Below are 16,414 nucleotides of genomic sequence, written 5' to 3' on the forward strand. Positions count from 1 at the left end.
CTGCACCTTAAGGCACAAATTAGAGACCTGCACCAATCACACATTAACACATTAAGAAGTCAAACCAGTTTCTGTCTCGTACTCATAGAAAACGGTTTCCCACATGTCTTTTACAGTTTTTTCGATTGCTAACAAGCATTGGTCAAAACTGAAGTCACATAGTCAAAACAGAAGTCCATGTGGAGAAAATTATGGATCAACCTTGCAACATCAGTGTACTCCGATTTTTCCCTGTTAAAAGGGTTTTCCATGGAGTTTTTCCTCAGTGGATGTGAGGGTCTAAGGGCAGAGGATGTTGTTATGATGTCATGTGAAGCTCTTTGAGACAAACTGTTTGTAAAAATGGGCTATACAAATAAAATTGCCTTGCCTTACTCGGTTGCCGCCCCGGTGTCCCAGCTCTCCTCTCTGCACACCGCAACACAAACACGCTCCGTAACCCATAATCTTTTGTTTATGACGGTTAAGACTAGACAAACACACACGTCGTAACATCGTACATGTTATGTAACATTATCCACCGCTCCATATTGATTTTTCGCCGGCTTCGTTGTAAACAAATGCACATGGGCGAGAGGAGTGTAACCAAAACAGCGGAAAAGCAAGCAGACTTGCATTGCTCCTCTTTAAGAGTTTTGAAAAAGTAGCTTCAGTCCTGAACAATGCTTGTTAGAATTAAAAAAAAAAAAAAAAAAAAGTTAAAATGAAAATGTGTGATTGTGTTGTCCCTTTCAAGTTTTCATGTTTTGCATAGATAAGTACAAATGTAGAGTGTGTTGTGGGATACAAATAGATATGATTCTTAGGAAAATACAGAATCTGGACAGAGTGATCAGCCCTCAGTTAACAATTATGAGGGCTTGGACTTTATAATCATTATTTTGTGTGTATAGCTGTGCATGTGTGCCACAAGTCATCTGGTCAGTTTCCAGGTGATGACGCTTCCGAGAGCCAGGCCAGCGACAAAGATGATAACAAGAGATGCTCTGTGGAAGCTCATGAATGACATATTCTGCATGGATGCCATTGCCAGCTCTGAGAAACTGTTGATCTGTGGACATGGAGACAGACACACATGTCAGAATATCTTTTTGCTTTACATGAATCACATGAAAGCAGCCGGTGATGTTCTTTGTTGCGTTTTAATGAAGAAAAGATTCAGAGAGGGATAATAAATGAATGCATTAGATATATGAGAACCTGCTAGACAGACGATAAGCTTACAGTTGTTGTGATATCCCAGTACAAAATGGCACATTCACAGGCATGACATCCAAGTTCACTATAATGCTGGTCTCTGTGCACCCGGATGCAGCACAGCATGCAGATCGTAAGTGAGGATGATGTCCTGCACCTGCGGCTTAAAAACATCCTAGAGGAAACACTGGTCTGCTCCATAACTATACTAAATAATGTGCCTATTCAAAATCATTGTGCTAATATTTCAGTGTGCACTCTATGTCTATTTTCCAGGTTAAAGGGATAGTACTTTTTTTTTTAAAGTGGGGTTGTATGATCTACAAATAGCCCCTAAGTACTTTAATTGCAGTAGAAGACTCTCTGCACTCCTCCCATAGCCCTGCCCAGAGATTTACAACATACAGTGTTGTGAACAGACCCAAAGAAACGGCCTATTTTCACGGCCTAAAAGAGGTTTTACCTGAAAAAAAATACACAGTTCCATTGTTCCCTATAATATAATTTTTCCAGCCTTTCAAAGTGCAGGAAAAACACAGTTTTTATTTGGACCTAACCAACTCGCGTATCCCTCCCGCCCAGGGTTAGCGCCCGCCGATCAGCAGTTGGTTAGGAAAATAGAAAAAATAATCGTTTGGGACAGCCCTATTAATAGATATTTAATTTTTCTCATTAGTGACATGTATTTACATTTGAAACAATGTGACGTGTACTTTTGCATCTGTGTGCTGCCATATTAACGCTGGTGCAATGGTGTTATTTCTCAGACTTTTTCTGCTCAGTCATCGACATGCGTCAAACATGATGATGCTCTGCCAGTGGTGCGGCGTTTGGATCAGAGTGAAAACAAACATGTATGCAAACGCAAACCACACGAGCTGAAATATGAAACAATGTATCATTTTTGCATCTGGTGATCCCCTTGGTCTGCATCAGTATGTGTGAAAACACCCTCTGTTAGAGGATCCCTACATTGCCAGCTGGCAGTGGTTTCAACAGACCTAAAAACCACACTTTGACTTTATTAAACTCCAAACTCCATACTAGTGTCTGATTGGATAAGTCGCCACATCGTTGATACGAAGGTAGACACGTAAAATCAGCGCAGTGGAGCTGCCGTTTCAAGGATACAAGTGGATTTTTGTTTTCATATTGCATATTCATTCAGCTTGGCCAGTGGGCAAAAACACTTGGGCAGTGAACCTAATTCTGACATGGTAGGAAAACTCTTGTGCCTATTAATTGTTATTTGTTTGTCATTTTTGTCGGTATCAAGGATTTTTCTTGGCATCACTATCAAGTTTGAAATTTTAGTATTGTAAGTACCCTAAATTATACGATAGACTGGCGAACTGTCCAGGATGTGCCCTGCCCTTTTGCCCTGTGTCGGCTGGTATTGGCTCCAGCCACCCTGAACAAATAAGCAGTGTATGTGGACAGTGGATGGATGGACACAAGGATCAGACATGGACAACACAAAATAGTTGGAGTAAGACATACCCATCCTCCATGTTCCCGAATCCAGCTCAGAAGGTTGTTTTTGAAGAAATCCACAGTCCACATCAGTATGTCCTTCACCGACTGAGGGAGATGAACTTCCACCATCTGGGAGACATACAAATACAAGGTTTATGTATGTGACCGATGTTGTTCTGTGACCTGCCCTAAACGGGTTTCAAACCCGGGTCTCCCGCACTGTGGGCGACGATGCTAACCGTTTCGCCAAGAGGTCACTTACCACGTTTACATGATGTTTTTTAATTCTGAATTAATTATTCTGAATTAAATAGTTCGGAATTAAAATATTTTCCTTCGAGTTTACATGGACATAATAATTCCGAATTAGGGTTTACATGGAAAACACGTTAAATCGCCTTTAAACGCTCAACGTCTGGAGGTCGGGAAGCGTTCTGATTGGACAGAGGGTACACGTGTTTACGTATTTACGTCTACCGGAAGAAAACAAACTCCATTCTCAGTGTGTGAAGTGAACAGAGCTGCAGCCGCGAGCCGCTCCGCTGCTCCTAAACTTAACAACAACTTAGAAGCAGAAAGTTTCTCCTCTTAACTGCCAGGATGGCCTTCCCTGGGTGTGTGAGCCTGGCCCCCGCTGCCGCCACTGCTCTGGTGGGGAAGGCGAAGCTCACTGATAAGTCTTCCCCGCCTGGCCGCCCCCAGCGGCGGCGGCGCCGGGCTCACACACCCTCACTGCCAGGATCGCCTTCCCCGGGTGTGTGAGCCCGGCCGCAGTGAGCTTCGCCTTCCCCGCGGAGCAGCAGCGGCGGCGGTGGTGGCGGCCGGGCACCGGGGTCTGTGGAGCGGGTTCATGAAGCCTGGTTGTCCCGACATGATTCACTCACAACACTGCGGCTGTAACGTTATGTTGTGTGATGTAGCCTACTTTTCACGGTTAAATTATCACCGCGACACAGAGCGGCGAGTCAGTTAATACGCATGCGTAGAACGACAGGAATTAATTTTAAAAAGAATAAACGTTTACATGATCGAGGAATTAATTAATTCTGATTTAAAATAGGAATAAACCACCCACTTAATTCGGAATAAAGTTTAATTCCGAATTATCATTTTCACTCGGAATTAAGTGTTTACATGATCTTTTTAAAGCGGAATTAACTTTAATTCCGAATTAAATTATTTTAATTCGGAATTAAAGCTCTCATGTAAACGGGGCAACTGACCACTTGGCCTGGAAACCTGCCTGATTTTGGAGATATGATACGTAACGGAAGACGTTACGGTCGCGCACCCCACCGGCCGTCGAAGCTTCGATTAAAATCGATTTTATGTCCGCGAAGCTTCGATTATCAAAATATGATAATCGGGTCAGCCCTAGAAATAAAGATCCCAGATCACAACTGGCCGGCCCTGTTTTGGATCTTTATTTTTTTATCCAACACTAGCCACTGCAGCTTTAAAATAAAATTCTTTGTTACACCTGGGAGCAATGCAGTAGTAGCCTCCTTTCTGTCTCAGATCATGTGCCTCGTCTCCATTTTTTGCTGTCTCTTCTGTAGCAGCTAGCTATCTCCCAATGTTTTTCACGTCTTTATCTTTTACTGTCTCTATCGTTCAGTGTCAGTCACTGTCTACCAGTGGAGAGAACCAACCCTGTGAGATGACAGGTTGTGATACTACAGGATGGCCGCACCCTTTCTACAAAACATAAAACTGAGCTTCTTTTTTTCTATCATATGTTTACATTTGTTTTGCCAGTTACACAAATTTTTAAGTAGGAGCGAAAATCCATTTAGTGAATTGTGTTAATCTTTGCACCCGTTTGGTGCGCTTGGGCTCTAAATGCACACTCAATACGTTCCTCGCACCCCATTTTCTGATGACTCATTCTTTTCTGACCACTCACCTTGACCGCCAGCCTGCCAGCAACATAGAAGAGCAGAGCGATCCTCTCCCAGGTGATCCCTTGTTCAAACACTTTATGTGCCACTTCCTTATATCTGTCCCACTTGGAACCGGAGGCTTGTGCCACCCCATCTATTGCACTGCATCAGAGAGTGTAGAGAGAGTTCAGATTGAATAAGTTGTAATTCTACCATGAGCTCTACAATGACAAAGCAGATGAAAGACTCACTCTTGGAACTCCTTGTCGCCCTGCACTCTGTCACCAATAATGCGGATCATTTTACTCAGCTGGTTGACCACCTTCTGCTCCTGCTCAGTCTGGACTCTGACAGACAGTGGTGTGAGGGGTGGGATGTCTGAAGATACATCCTTCAGCTCCACCTCTATTACCCTGAAACAGAACAGAGGGTTATCAGGACCAATCCAGGAAAGGGCTTTATGTTTGAATGTCCATCATATTCTAAGCTACATGACATATCAATAACATTTTTGACAAAACTTCTTCAAATTTGGTGCAAAATTAGATTTTGAAGGATGAATTGATTAGATTTTGGTGGTCAAAGGTCAAAGTCACCATGATGGCAGAAAGCTGTTTTTAAAAAATAGAGCTTTTTTTTTTACACAATTACACCATTTTTTCTAACATTTAAAAAAAAAGAAAAATTAATTTACAACCACTTGTTTTACAATGGAGATTGTGATGTTTCCGCGTGGTCCTGGTTGTTGTGTCGTTTGACTTGAGTAATTACGCCAGCTAGTAGGGAAGACTGGGGACAGTTGCAACACTTTTTACACTTTTCTCAGTTACTCAGAGACTATTTGGACTAGGCTCACCAAACTTTTATAGATTAAACATACATGTGTCAGCTAATGAGTCATGCCATTTAAAGATGGTTATATGACACATCAATTACAATATTCATTTGAATGGAAGAATCCAGACGTTGCAACTGACCCCGAAGGTGGGGACAGTTGCAACATGGATAAGGGACGGTTGCAACATATTAAACATACATTAAATTTCACTTTTGATTTCTCACTGTCTCAATAAGCATAGTATTCCTAAATATGCATTGTCTTACAATAATACTATAGTATTATTTAGTTATTTAGTAATATTTATCAGAGAACAGTTGGAGTTTTGTTTTGCGTAGAACATAGGCCTTGAGTCAATGTGCAGAGGTTAACAGTGGTTATAAAACTCAATAGCTTAGAGTGAGACAAGAAGAATGGAACTATTTGCAATACAAAACACTTTTATAAACATGTAGCCTACTCTACTTTTGGATGATTTATAGAACAAGATGCAACTAGATACAATTGCATATTTCATTATAGGAAGTTATCTGGGGAATTATTTTTGAAATCTTTAGCATTAATCTCTTGTGCTTTAATATAATTTGCTGTTCTGTTCATCATTAGGGAATAAAATATATAGATATATTGTGTCTATATTAAGCTAAAAATGTTCCATTTTATACATTACATTTGCATATGTGCTTCCATATTCAAATGGCAGTTGTTGCAACCGTCCCCAGCCATGATAAAACATCATGTACTAGCTAGACACAGTGTGACACTGACACATGCTAACCATGTCATTTGATAGTCAACAAAACAATGATTCAAACTAGATAGGTTTGGATTCACTTCTACAAAAGATCAGGACAGTATGACAAAAATACAGTTCAAGAAAAAAGCTACTTTCATACCTCTAAAACAACTTTTGTCTCAGTACAAGCAGGAGTAGATGCTGAATATTATGTCTTCTCTATGTCTAACTGTGCATGAGAAGTGTGAGTATCATCACTCTAGCTGCATGTTTCTGATTGGAGAAATAAGGCTTGTTGCAACCGTCCCTTGTTGCAACTGTCCCCAGTCTCCCCTAATATAACATAATAACTTCTGCATTAATTTAAAATGAATAAACAATAGCCTACAAACTTAAATTCGTAGTAGCCCATAACATATATTTGAAAAAAACTTAAGTTTGGAACAATAACGATAGTGGTGAAAACTTACTCTTTGATCAGTGCTTCTCCTATCCTTTCATCTGCGGAGAAACAGAACCATCAGAGTAATAAACCCACTTGAAAAAAAAAGTTCATCATTTCCATCGCTACAGGCTCTCTCTCTCTCTCTCTGACTCTCTCTCTTGGTTGATGTTGTCACAGTGTATCCTCGGGCCACACTTACCGGACATGCCGTTTCCCCCACACGCCATGGTGTAAAGAAAACCCCTGACGACAAATGGCAGTGTCGAGCATAGACTGTATGGTGTCAAGTAAAACCAGAGGCTTTAGAGAGGTACAGAGTAAAATGAGCAGCTTTCTCCAACACTTCTCATACAACTCGCAGCCGCACAGGAAGCTGAGTAGGCTCACGCAACCGGCACGCAACTTCCATGGGCGGAGCAAATGCATGTCCGCATATAAAATACGTCCGGGTGGAAACCATATGCCTACTATATATGCCATTTATTTTATAAATGTCCATTTTCTATCACCTTTTTAAAAGATTTGGGAAATTTTATTTTCGCTAAAACTATAGTTAAGTATCACTTTGATTAGAAAATTATTGTTTTTTGCTCCTTCCCTCACAATAATAAATTTAACATAATTAATGTAATCCCATATGCATAATGTCAAAATGTCCAAGGCAACCCCCTCATTCCCATTATTTTTAATTGAATTAAAAATATATTTTGAGTCTCTGTCATATGTTGAATCCAACAAAAAATGCTTATAGACTATTTAATTTTATTTAAATTACATTCAGTGAAGTTGTCTGCCATTTTAATTTGCCCTATACTCTTTTTTAATCTCCCTCTTTTTATAATTTACTTCTTTTTATTTGACTTATTTATTTATTTATTTATTATTATTTATTCACTTATTTTGTCATTTCTATATTTCTTATATATTATGTTCCTTTTTCACTTGTTCATACTATTTGACGATGTATTTATCTAATGATAAATAAAGTAAAAAGAAAACATATGCCTTTGCTCAAAAAGTCTGACCTTTCCTTGACCTCCAGTCCTGTGCAGAATCGATCACCGGTGACCACCACACAATGCATGCCGGTCGGATTTGTGTCCGACTTGATCCCGACTTGCTGACGTAATGCACGCGCCGGTTTTATGCCGAGAAGTGCCTGCTTGCCGAGATCTGCATGTCTCGCTCATGGAATGCCAGGGAATGCAAATCTCGGCAGGTCCAAAAACTGCTGTGCCAAATACTGCATCCCCCTCATGTGTTTCACTGCAGACAAGGTGTGGTCAAATGGGGTTACGTAGGCTACGTTAACTTGTATTTAGGTGTGTTTATGCATATGAACAAATTTCATATAGTGTATCTGGCTAAAACAGCAAGGGGGTGCAAATCGGCAGGTCCAAAATCAGCTGTGCCGTAGGCTACCCAAATGAATGATCCGTAGTTCCGTTAGGCTCGTTTGAGATGAGCCAGGCCTGTGCAGAATCGATCACCGGTGACCAGCGCACAATGCATGCCGGTTAGATTTGTGTCCGACTTGATCCCGACTTGCTCTGACGTCATGCAGGCGCCTGCAACGATAACCTCACGAGATCAAGGCGGTCGCAGGCAAATGCAGGGACTGCTTGCTGAAAAACTGCCCCCGACGGGAACACGCATCAGCGGTTTTGCATGAATTTACCTCGAAAACAACTCAGTCTCGTAACGTTCCGTTATTATCTCATAGCGTGGTGAATGTGCAGGTCACAACTTGTCCACCAGAGCGTTTTGGAGTTGTTGGATTGTGTATTTGATGAGTTTGATGAGGGAAAGCAAGAAATCCCATTAGCCTCTGTAGCGTAGCTCTGAGCAGCTCACGGCTCTGCTCCGCCGTTCTAAAAACAGCTTGCACTGACAATTAAAGGTAACAAACCTACTCCTAAAACTATAGGGATTATGGCAATGGGTCAATTTGCCAAAATGTTGAACTTTCCCTTTAAGTCAGTGAGGGTTTAGGGCTTGAGTCTTCAGGGGGTGGAATGGAACTAGGCCCCAATGTAATCCCAACGTGTGCTATGCGGCTTTCTGCTATGTTATCGTGTATAGTAGGCTGTATTATTTTACTAATAAGAACAGCAAAACATGAAATCTGCAGCGCTGCATCAGTATAATGTCTCACGGATGTGTCGAGGACAAAGAGATAATTCCTGGACTAGTTATCTGGTCTCTCCAAAACAGTGGAAACACACTGTCGCTTGTTGTAACAGCACTCAACCCATACGCTGCCCTGCATGTTATACGCTGATTCAAATTTGCATAGTCTACATCAGTTCAATAAACGAGTTCAGGCCATTGGTGATCTGGTTTATACAATATAATTTAATGTTTACAAAACTATATTAGCTTCAGCTATGTTAGTCTTTTACCATACTATATTAATTCTTGGGTTTCAAACAATATATTGCCACCAAATCAGAGCTGTCCAATAACCACAACAGGCACCATAATCCTCATCACAATAATAGCCTGGACAAAATGTACAGTTCATAAAAGTAAGAGTGGCAAATAACAGCAGAACTCTCTAAAGGTTCCCACTATTACCCACTACAAACAATAAATCACAGGGCTACACTTTATGCTCAAGGTATGCTATTAAACACAGCACACTACCACCCTCTACTGGCAGCACTGCACTACCACACTCTTTACCTAATCTGTATTGCACTGCAAATCACATTTGATGTCACCACTAGAAGCAGAAGCCCATTGTTAGTCTCCCAGCTATGCTCTCACCCCCACCATCAAATACATAAAAAATATACCCTTTAAAAATATAAAAGTGAAAGTGCTAGACCTGCCCAATCAGATAAGAAAAACTAAGATCAACCTGAGATTTTCCCCCTTTCCCACCCATTTAAAAAGCTAATGTGTCACTGTTCACTGCTGGCCCACATCATATCAACATACATCTGATTTGGTGTTTGAGAGGTTTTTTCCACAGACTGTGGCAGTCCCCACTCACGCTATGCAATGTATTATTAGCCGTTTTTAAAAACAGAGTCTATTTTGTCCACAAATAGAAGTTCTCAGGAAAGAGAATGGAATTAACAGTTTATCGTAACTGACGGTAAGTGCAAAGGGCACAATGGTGGATATTTGTGGGCAGCCGCTGTTTAATAATGCTGACACTAAACCAAGAGAAGACCAATGGTGGCTTGTTTGCAGAGAGGTAGCAGCAAGTAAAAATGGAGGAGAGGGGAGAGACTGCAGTGTTTTGGTCTCCTGTACTTCTCTCGGTTGGCCCTTAGATGTCCCTGTGCACCACACTGCAATATCACTAACAGATCCAAGGACAGATGCAGAAACTGCACTGCACTGGTGGGTGGGGGGTGGGGGGGTCGAGTGACTGACTCTTTTTCTGTAGCAACGATGCAGTTTTAGGTCCTTGCTCACCATCACAGCTTACTCTTGTTGTCAAACAAAACACTGACACACTGAAATACAGTTTAGTTAATGTTCGCTAATTACTATATGGACACAGGTATACTGAATAAAAGCACAAGTGTAGAAATTCAGAAATAAATAAAAGCAGAAATGTAGAAATCAATCAATAAAAAATACAAGTAAATAAAAGAAATGTATTTACTTAATTACATTACATTTATTGCAGACAGTATTGCCTATTTTACTTCATGGCCCTTCATAACATCCAGTTTGTCTCAAGGAGAACAGGCACCAAAATATTGAAACTAATGCAGTAACATGTTTTAGTATCTCATTTATGGTTTTATGCAGATGAACCCTCTGAGGCCTTTTTAAGATTTACAGTATGTGCTAGTACACATAACCCTAACTCACTGCAGCTTGCATACCAGGCAAGGCCGTAACCATGGAGTCAACATGGGGGGGGGGGGACCAAATCTCTCTCTTTCTATATATACTATATACTATATATACTATATACCGTAATTTTCGGACTATAAGCCGCTACTCCCCCCCCCCCCCCCCGCCCAGATCTCGTCTCTGCACACCGCACACAAACGCGCTCCGGAACCCGTAATCTTTTGTTCATGACGGTTAAGACTACACAAACACACACGCCGTAACATCATATATATTATGTAACGTTATCCACCGCTCCATTTATTGATTTTTTGCTGTCTTTGTTGTAAACAAATGCACATAGGTGAGAGGAGCGTAACCAAAACAGTGGAAAAGCGAGCGGACTTGCATAGTTCCCTACTGTCTGTCTCATGTTACAACATCAAAACCTGCGGCTTATATTCAAGTGCGGCCTATATATGTATTTTCTTTTAAAATCTAGCTGGTGCGGCTTATACTCAGGTGCGCGCTATAGTCCGGAAAGTACGGTAAATTCGCTAACACATGGGATACTTTTTTATTTTTTAATCAGCTAGCTATATATTGGGGGGACATTTTGAGCATATCTGAATATTGGGGGGGATGTGTCCCCCCCAATGTATATGGTAATCACGGCCTTGATACCAGGTGAAGAAGGTTGTGGAAGACACAAAATCTGTTACACAAAGCTCATTGTCACCTGGACAAGGGGAGCGGTGTGTTAAGATTGTGGGGGCCAGTGTCCTCTTGCTGTGGTGTGCTAGGGAGTAAGTAGCAGGAGAAGGACACGGCACAACTGGACAAACTGGTGAGGGCGCTGGTTAGCGCATATCATATCAGCCACTGTAGTGTACTGTAAGTGGCTGTGACATCACAATGAGGCAAAATGAAATAAAATCACTACAGATCACGCCCAATAATTACAGTAATTGTAGCAATTTAAATCCACAACACAGAGATGTGTTTGGGGCTATTCAAAAACACTGGGTTTCTATTTACACAGAGAATTGTGGAGAAATATCAGAATATCAGAGATAGCCTATTAATCAGGCTAATGCCTGGTAGTGTAGGCTATACATTCCTGTGGGCCTCTGAGAGTTTAATGCTCTATGGCTATTACAGGCGTCCAACTTTATTACACAGCACAACTGCAGTGTCCATAATCTATTTCTGACTCTTCTTCTTAGCAGTCGATGGACTGGAGAATTAAAGGAATAGTTCAACATTTGCCATAATCGCTATACTCATAGTAGTAGGTTTGTTACCTTTATTTGTCGGTGCAAGCTATTTTTAGAAGCGCCGAGCGCAGCCGCGGGCTGCTCAGAGCTACGCTACGGAGGCTAATGGGATTTCTTGGTTTCCCTCATCAAACTCATCAAATACACAATCCAACAACTCCAAAACGCGAGATAGATATAACAGAACGTTACGAGACGGAGTTGTTTTCGAGGTAAATACAGAGACTGCTTGCTGAAAAACTGTCCCTAAAGGCAACGCAACATCAGCGGTTTTGCATGTATTTACCTCAAAAACAACTCTGTCTCGTAACGTTCCGTTATTATCTCATAGCGTGGTGAATGTGCAGGTCACAACTTGTCCATGAGTGTTTTGGAGTTGTTGGATGTCCTATTTGATGAGTTTGATGAGGAACACCAAGTAATCCCATTAGCCTCTGTGTAGCTCTGAGCAGCTCGCCGCTCCGCTCCGCCGTTCTAAAAATAGCTTACACCGACAAATAAAGGTAACGAACCTACTGCTATGACTATAGCAATTATGGCAATGGGCCAATTTGCCAAAATGTTGAACTATCCCTTTAACATGTCTTTTCTGATTTCTCATAAATAACACTTGTGCCACATAACACTATGTTTCAACAGTCATAAAAATGAATATAACCGTGTGGGCTCCCTCACAACGCCCAACACTCCTACCACAGTATTTACTGCCAACATGCAACACTGAAAGCAAACATAGCCTAAAAACCAAGCCTATTTTCTAGGCCTTTTCTCGAAATTGCATATCCATAATAAAATGAGTATATCTCTGCAACCACTAGGTCTATTTGAATACTTTTGGCGTCATAGTAAAGGGAAAAAATGAGAAATTGCTGAGATGTGTACATTTCAGTATGTGTTACTGGTGAAGAGTAAATGAGGATGGCACACAGAAAAAAAAATATATATATATATATATATATATTCGCCCCCCCAAAAAATCATATTTTAGATGAGTGTCCTTCAGAATGATGCTGCTAAAGCTCAAAACCTCTATCAAACGATTGTACAATGTATGAACATTATCTCTGCAGTGGTTGATTCTGATAAAGTGAAGCAGTACAAAATTATTGAGATTTAACTACAAAATATTCAGGCGAGCTTTCCAAAATGTCCATTTTTGGCACAGCTTGGAACCACCTGCTACTATAAACCATTGTTTAATCTTTATTTTCACACAATTTGCATAAACTAACTGAAAAAGGGGACTAAATAACAACTACTACTAGGCCCTTTATGTCCCTCTGCGTAGAGCACTGGAATAAGAGAGTAACACTTCCATTGACTCCCGTCGTAAGCCTTATGCGCCCCGAGTGGCAGGATATGGGTATTGCAAAAGTGCCCAGAAAACCCATTCACTCCAATCAGCCTGTGTGTTGATGAGTGAAATGTGAAATTGATGAAAATGGCCGTGTTTTTGTTTTTAGATGTCTTGGTCATATCAAATTACACATATAATTTGTTTATTATAGAATAGCCTATAGATTGAAACATTCATGTAGAAAACTGTTTTTATTTATTTATTTATTTTTTACTAGCCTATGTGTTAATGTTTATCTGTAAGGGGTCCACGATGATGCTATTAACGTGGGTGATCTAGAAATGTCTTTAAATTATTGAAAATACCACACTTGCTCATTCACCAACAATGCAGAGATGTCAGTTCTTGGGCGCTTTTGCAATACCCATATTCAGCCATCAGGAGGCGCTTCCATTGGACCAATGCGTGTCGTTACTCTCGTATGGTGCGTTCCAGGCCGTTAGAACGTACAGTCAAACTCGTAACTTCCCACCTGTGAACTCGTACTAGATCGATCTACTCCCAGTTCCCAGTTCGTAACTCGTAACTTGCCTGGAACGCTACAAACTCGTAACTGGTGACCTGAAGTCGTGACTTACGGGTTAAAAAGCCTGCCTGGAACGCACCATTATTCCAGTGCTCACATAAAACTGCACTGACCTGCTGCAGTTACGCCTGGCTCTATCTCTGCAGCGGATTGGTTGATTCGAGTGATTGACAGCTCACTGGCAGCCAATCAGAATCAGCAGAATCCTGACATGTGTGACGCGCAGACTGGTGCGGCCGCGCTCACAAAGGTTCCCCAAAGCCCGTCCGGACCGATTTAGATGGAACACCGGTCAAAGTTCAAACTGGAAATATTGTGGATTTACCCATAAAACAAACCAAAGACGGTTTATCTTTGAACAAACTTTTCACGGCATAACAGCAAAGGTAAGAGGAAATGTACAACCATGTTTTGGCCAAGCAGTGTCTGTGTTTGCTCGACTTTTCTCGTTGTTGGCTTCTCTCTCTGCCGTGCTTCTGTGTAGCTTCTGTGTTAGCCGCGGTTGCTATGTAACGCCCATAGACTGTAAAAAGAATGGACGTAGCGTCCGTGACGTCACCCATTGGTTTGGGGGAGTCTGTTTTGTGCCGCTACTACAGGGGTTTGAACCGCGCCATGTTGGATTCTACTTGCCATATTTGGAGCGGTGCGGCCGTTGGCCGGCCGAGAGCCCGCCCACTGGCCTCGAAGCAGCGGTCTCCGGACCTGTCACTCAACGGTTCTGCGCCCTAATTGGCCAGAACTTTAAACCTAATAATAGTAAAACGGTAGAGTTTAAAAAAAATTCACCCCCCTCAGAGTGTGTGCGGGGGTAGAAACCATCGGTTGAGACCAAAAAAATAAAATGTACCAGGCTGTAAATATGTTTTTTTAAGCTGTAAAATCGGCTATTTTAACATGGGGCTCAATTGGAGTTGCTCCCTACTGGAGCCATCCCCCAGCGACAGCCGGGGGGATTGCAGTTTTTTGAACGCGGAAGTGAGCTTCACTTCTCAGACCGACAACTGCCCCCTTGGTAACGCCCCAATGTTTGTAGCCGGCTGTTTCATATGAGCTGAGATGTTTTGCATAATGTAGCTACAGTAGTATATGAGCCAGAAATGTGGCGACTGGGTCCACACAGAGGTGCTTAATGACGTTTGATGTTTTGTTGTTTATTTGAGTAGTGTTTTGGGCTGTGTTTGGGTCATATGGTTTTTACACGTTGTAGCCCAGCTTCTGCTGTTTAATTTGGCATAACTATATTCTTTCATAATTAGTGCAGTGGTGGCTCTGTGATTGTTCTGCATGTCTTCAAGTCCCCCAAATGGGGAACTTTGGGATATAGGCTATTATACCATTTGTTAAACCATCATAAATGTAGCATAAGCTACAAATCCTGCATAGTTCCTCTTGAAGAGTGGAATGCACACAAAAAAACACAATTAGCTTATTAGCTTATTGTTATATAGTTATGCCTACCACACACATAAAGATAATCCTTAACAGAATCAATGTCTATCAAAAATATTTATATTCAGAGTTGTGTTCCTTGTCTTGCTGTCTGGGCCTCCAAAATGGTAAATGTCTCCAGGTTTTTATTTTTTGCAGACATTGCACAACTGAAACCATGTGAGAAAATTCAACTCTTCAGTTGAGTTTACACAAACTATGTGGACAAAATAGGCAAATCTTCATTTACAGTAGCCTATATTAATTATTTAAAAAACCTATACCTTCAAAGAGGTGTTCATCTATTCTATATCTTTGAAATCAACAACGGTCCAATCAAACGAATCAAAAGGGTTTTACATTTAAGAATTCCAAGATGTGAGAATTGTAGTGTGAGGTCGTGAGGTAGATATAGACAGACAGACAGACAGACAGACAGACAGACATTTAACCCTGTAAGATCACTGGTCTTGAAGTTTAGGGATGTCATTTTTGAATCAAAATATGATTTTTTTTTAATCCATATGCTACATCTGGAACAAGCACATCCAGCTATGGAGTGAGCTGGAGCAAAATTCAGGATCAAGTCAGAATTGGCAGAGAATAATTAGTTAATTAAAGGACAATTCCAGGCGAATTCAACTCAGGGGTGTATTTTCATATCGTTTTAGGTCTAAAAGAATGAATCTGAAGATTTTCAGTTTAATCGCTCCTGTTTTGCGGTAGTTGCGTCTGTCCCTGCATCGCCACGGCAGCAATGAATGGGAGTGGATGTAAGTTCTGCTGTTTAGGCTGTTTACAGCCCTCAAAGCCGCAATTTTTTTCCACAGACAGCGTCAGATGGAGACTCAAACATGCACCGAGAAGTTTATTTACTTCAAGCAAGCCGACATGTTTGTAAAACTAGATCTAATTCAAAGTCTCCCGGAGTCTCGCGCGAGACCCAGTTGCCGTGCTCGGTGTGTTCAGGTGCAGTGGGAAAAGCTACCGTTTGTGTCATAAACACAGGAATATCAACTCTTTACTTGCTTCAAGTAAAAAAAACTTCTCGGCGCATCTTTGAGTAGCCATCTGACGCTGTCTGTGGAAAAAAATGTACACTTCAAGCAAGTAAAGAGTTGATATTCCTGTGTTTATGACACAAGCGGTAGCTCCTACTGCGCCTGAATACACCAGCACTGCAACTTCGGGCTCACGCGAGACTCCGGGAGACTTTGAATTAGATCGACTTTTACAAACATGTCGGCTTGCTTGAAGTAAATAAACTTCTCGGTGCATGTTTGAGTAGCCATCTGATGCTGTCTGTGGAAAAAAATTGCGGCTTTGAGGGCTGGAAACAGCCTAAACAGCGGAACTTACATCAACTCCCATTCATTGCTGCCGTGGCGATGCGCGGACAGACGCAACTACCGCAAAACAGGAGCGATTAAACTGAAAATCTTCAGATTCA

At 41.4% G+C, this 16,414-nt stretch overlaps 1 protein-coding gene across 1 annotated transcript; it reads right to left on the bottom strand.

The window, feature by feature from the left end:
* Positions 1 to 894: 894 nt before the first annotated feature.
* On the bottom strand, positions 895 to 6,954 carry LOC146983501 (apoptosis regulator BAX-like). Its single transcript, XM_085785464.1, has 6 exons — positions 6,775 to 6,954; positions 6,601 to 6,631; positions 4,808 to 4,969; positions 4,580 to 4,718; positions 2,698 to 2,802; positions 895 to 1,051 (listed from the first exon to the last, which is right to left on the bottom strand). The coding sequence occupies exons 1-6, from the start codon at positions 6,800 to 6,802 to the stop codon at positions 914 to 916; spliced, it is 603 nt and encodes a 200-aa protein (XP_085641590.1). The 5' UTR covers positions 6,803 to 6,954; the 3' UTR covers positions 895 to 913.
* Positions 6,955 to 16,414: the final 9,460 nt, after the last annotated feature.

This window comes from Trachurus japonicus, chromosome 8 (genome assembly GCF_045865225.1).
Source record: "Trachurus japonicus isolate A0001 chromosome 8, Traja_1.0".
Lineage (NCBI taxonomy): Eukaryota > Metazoa > Chordata > Actinopteri > Carangiformes > Carangidae > Trachurus > Trachurus japonicus.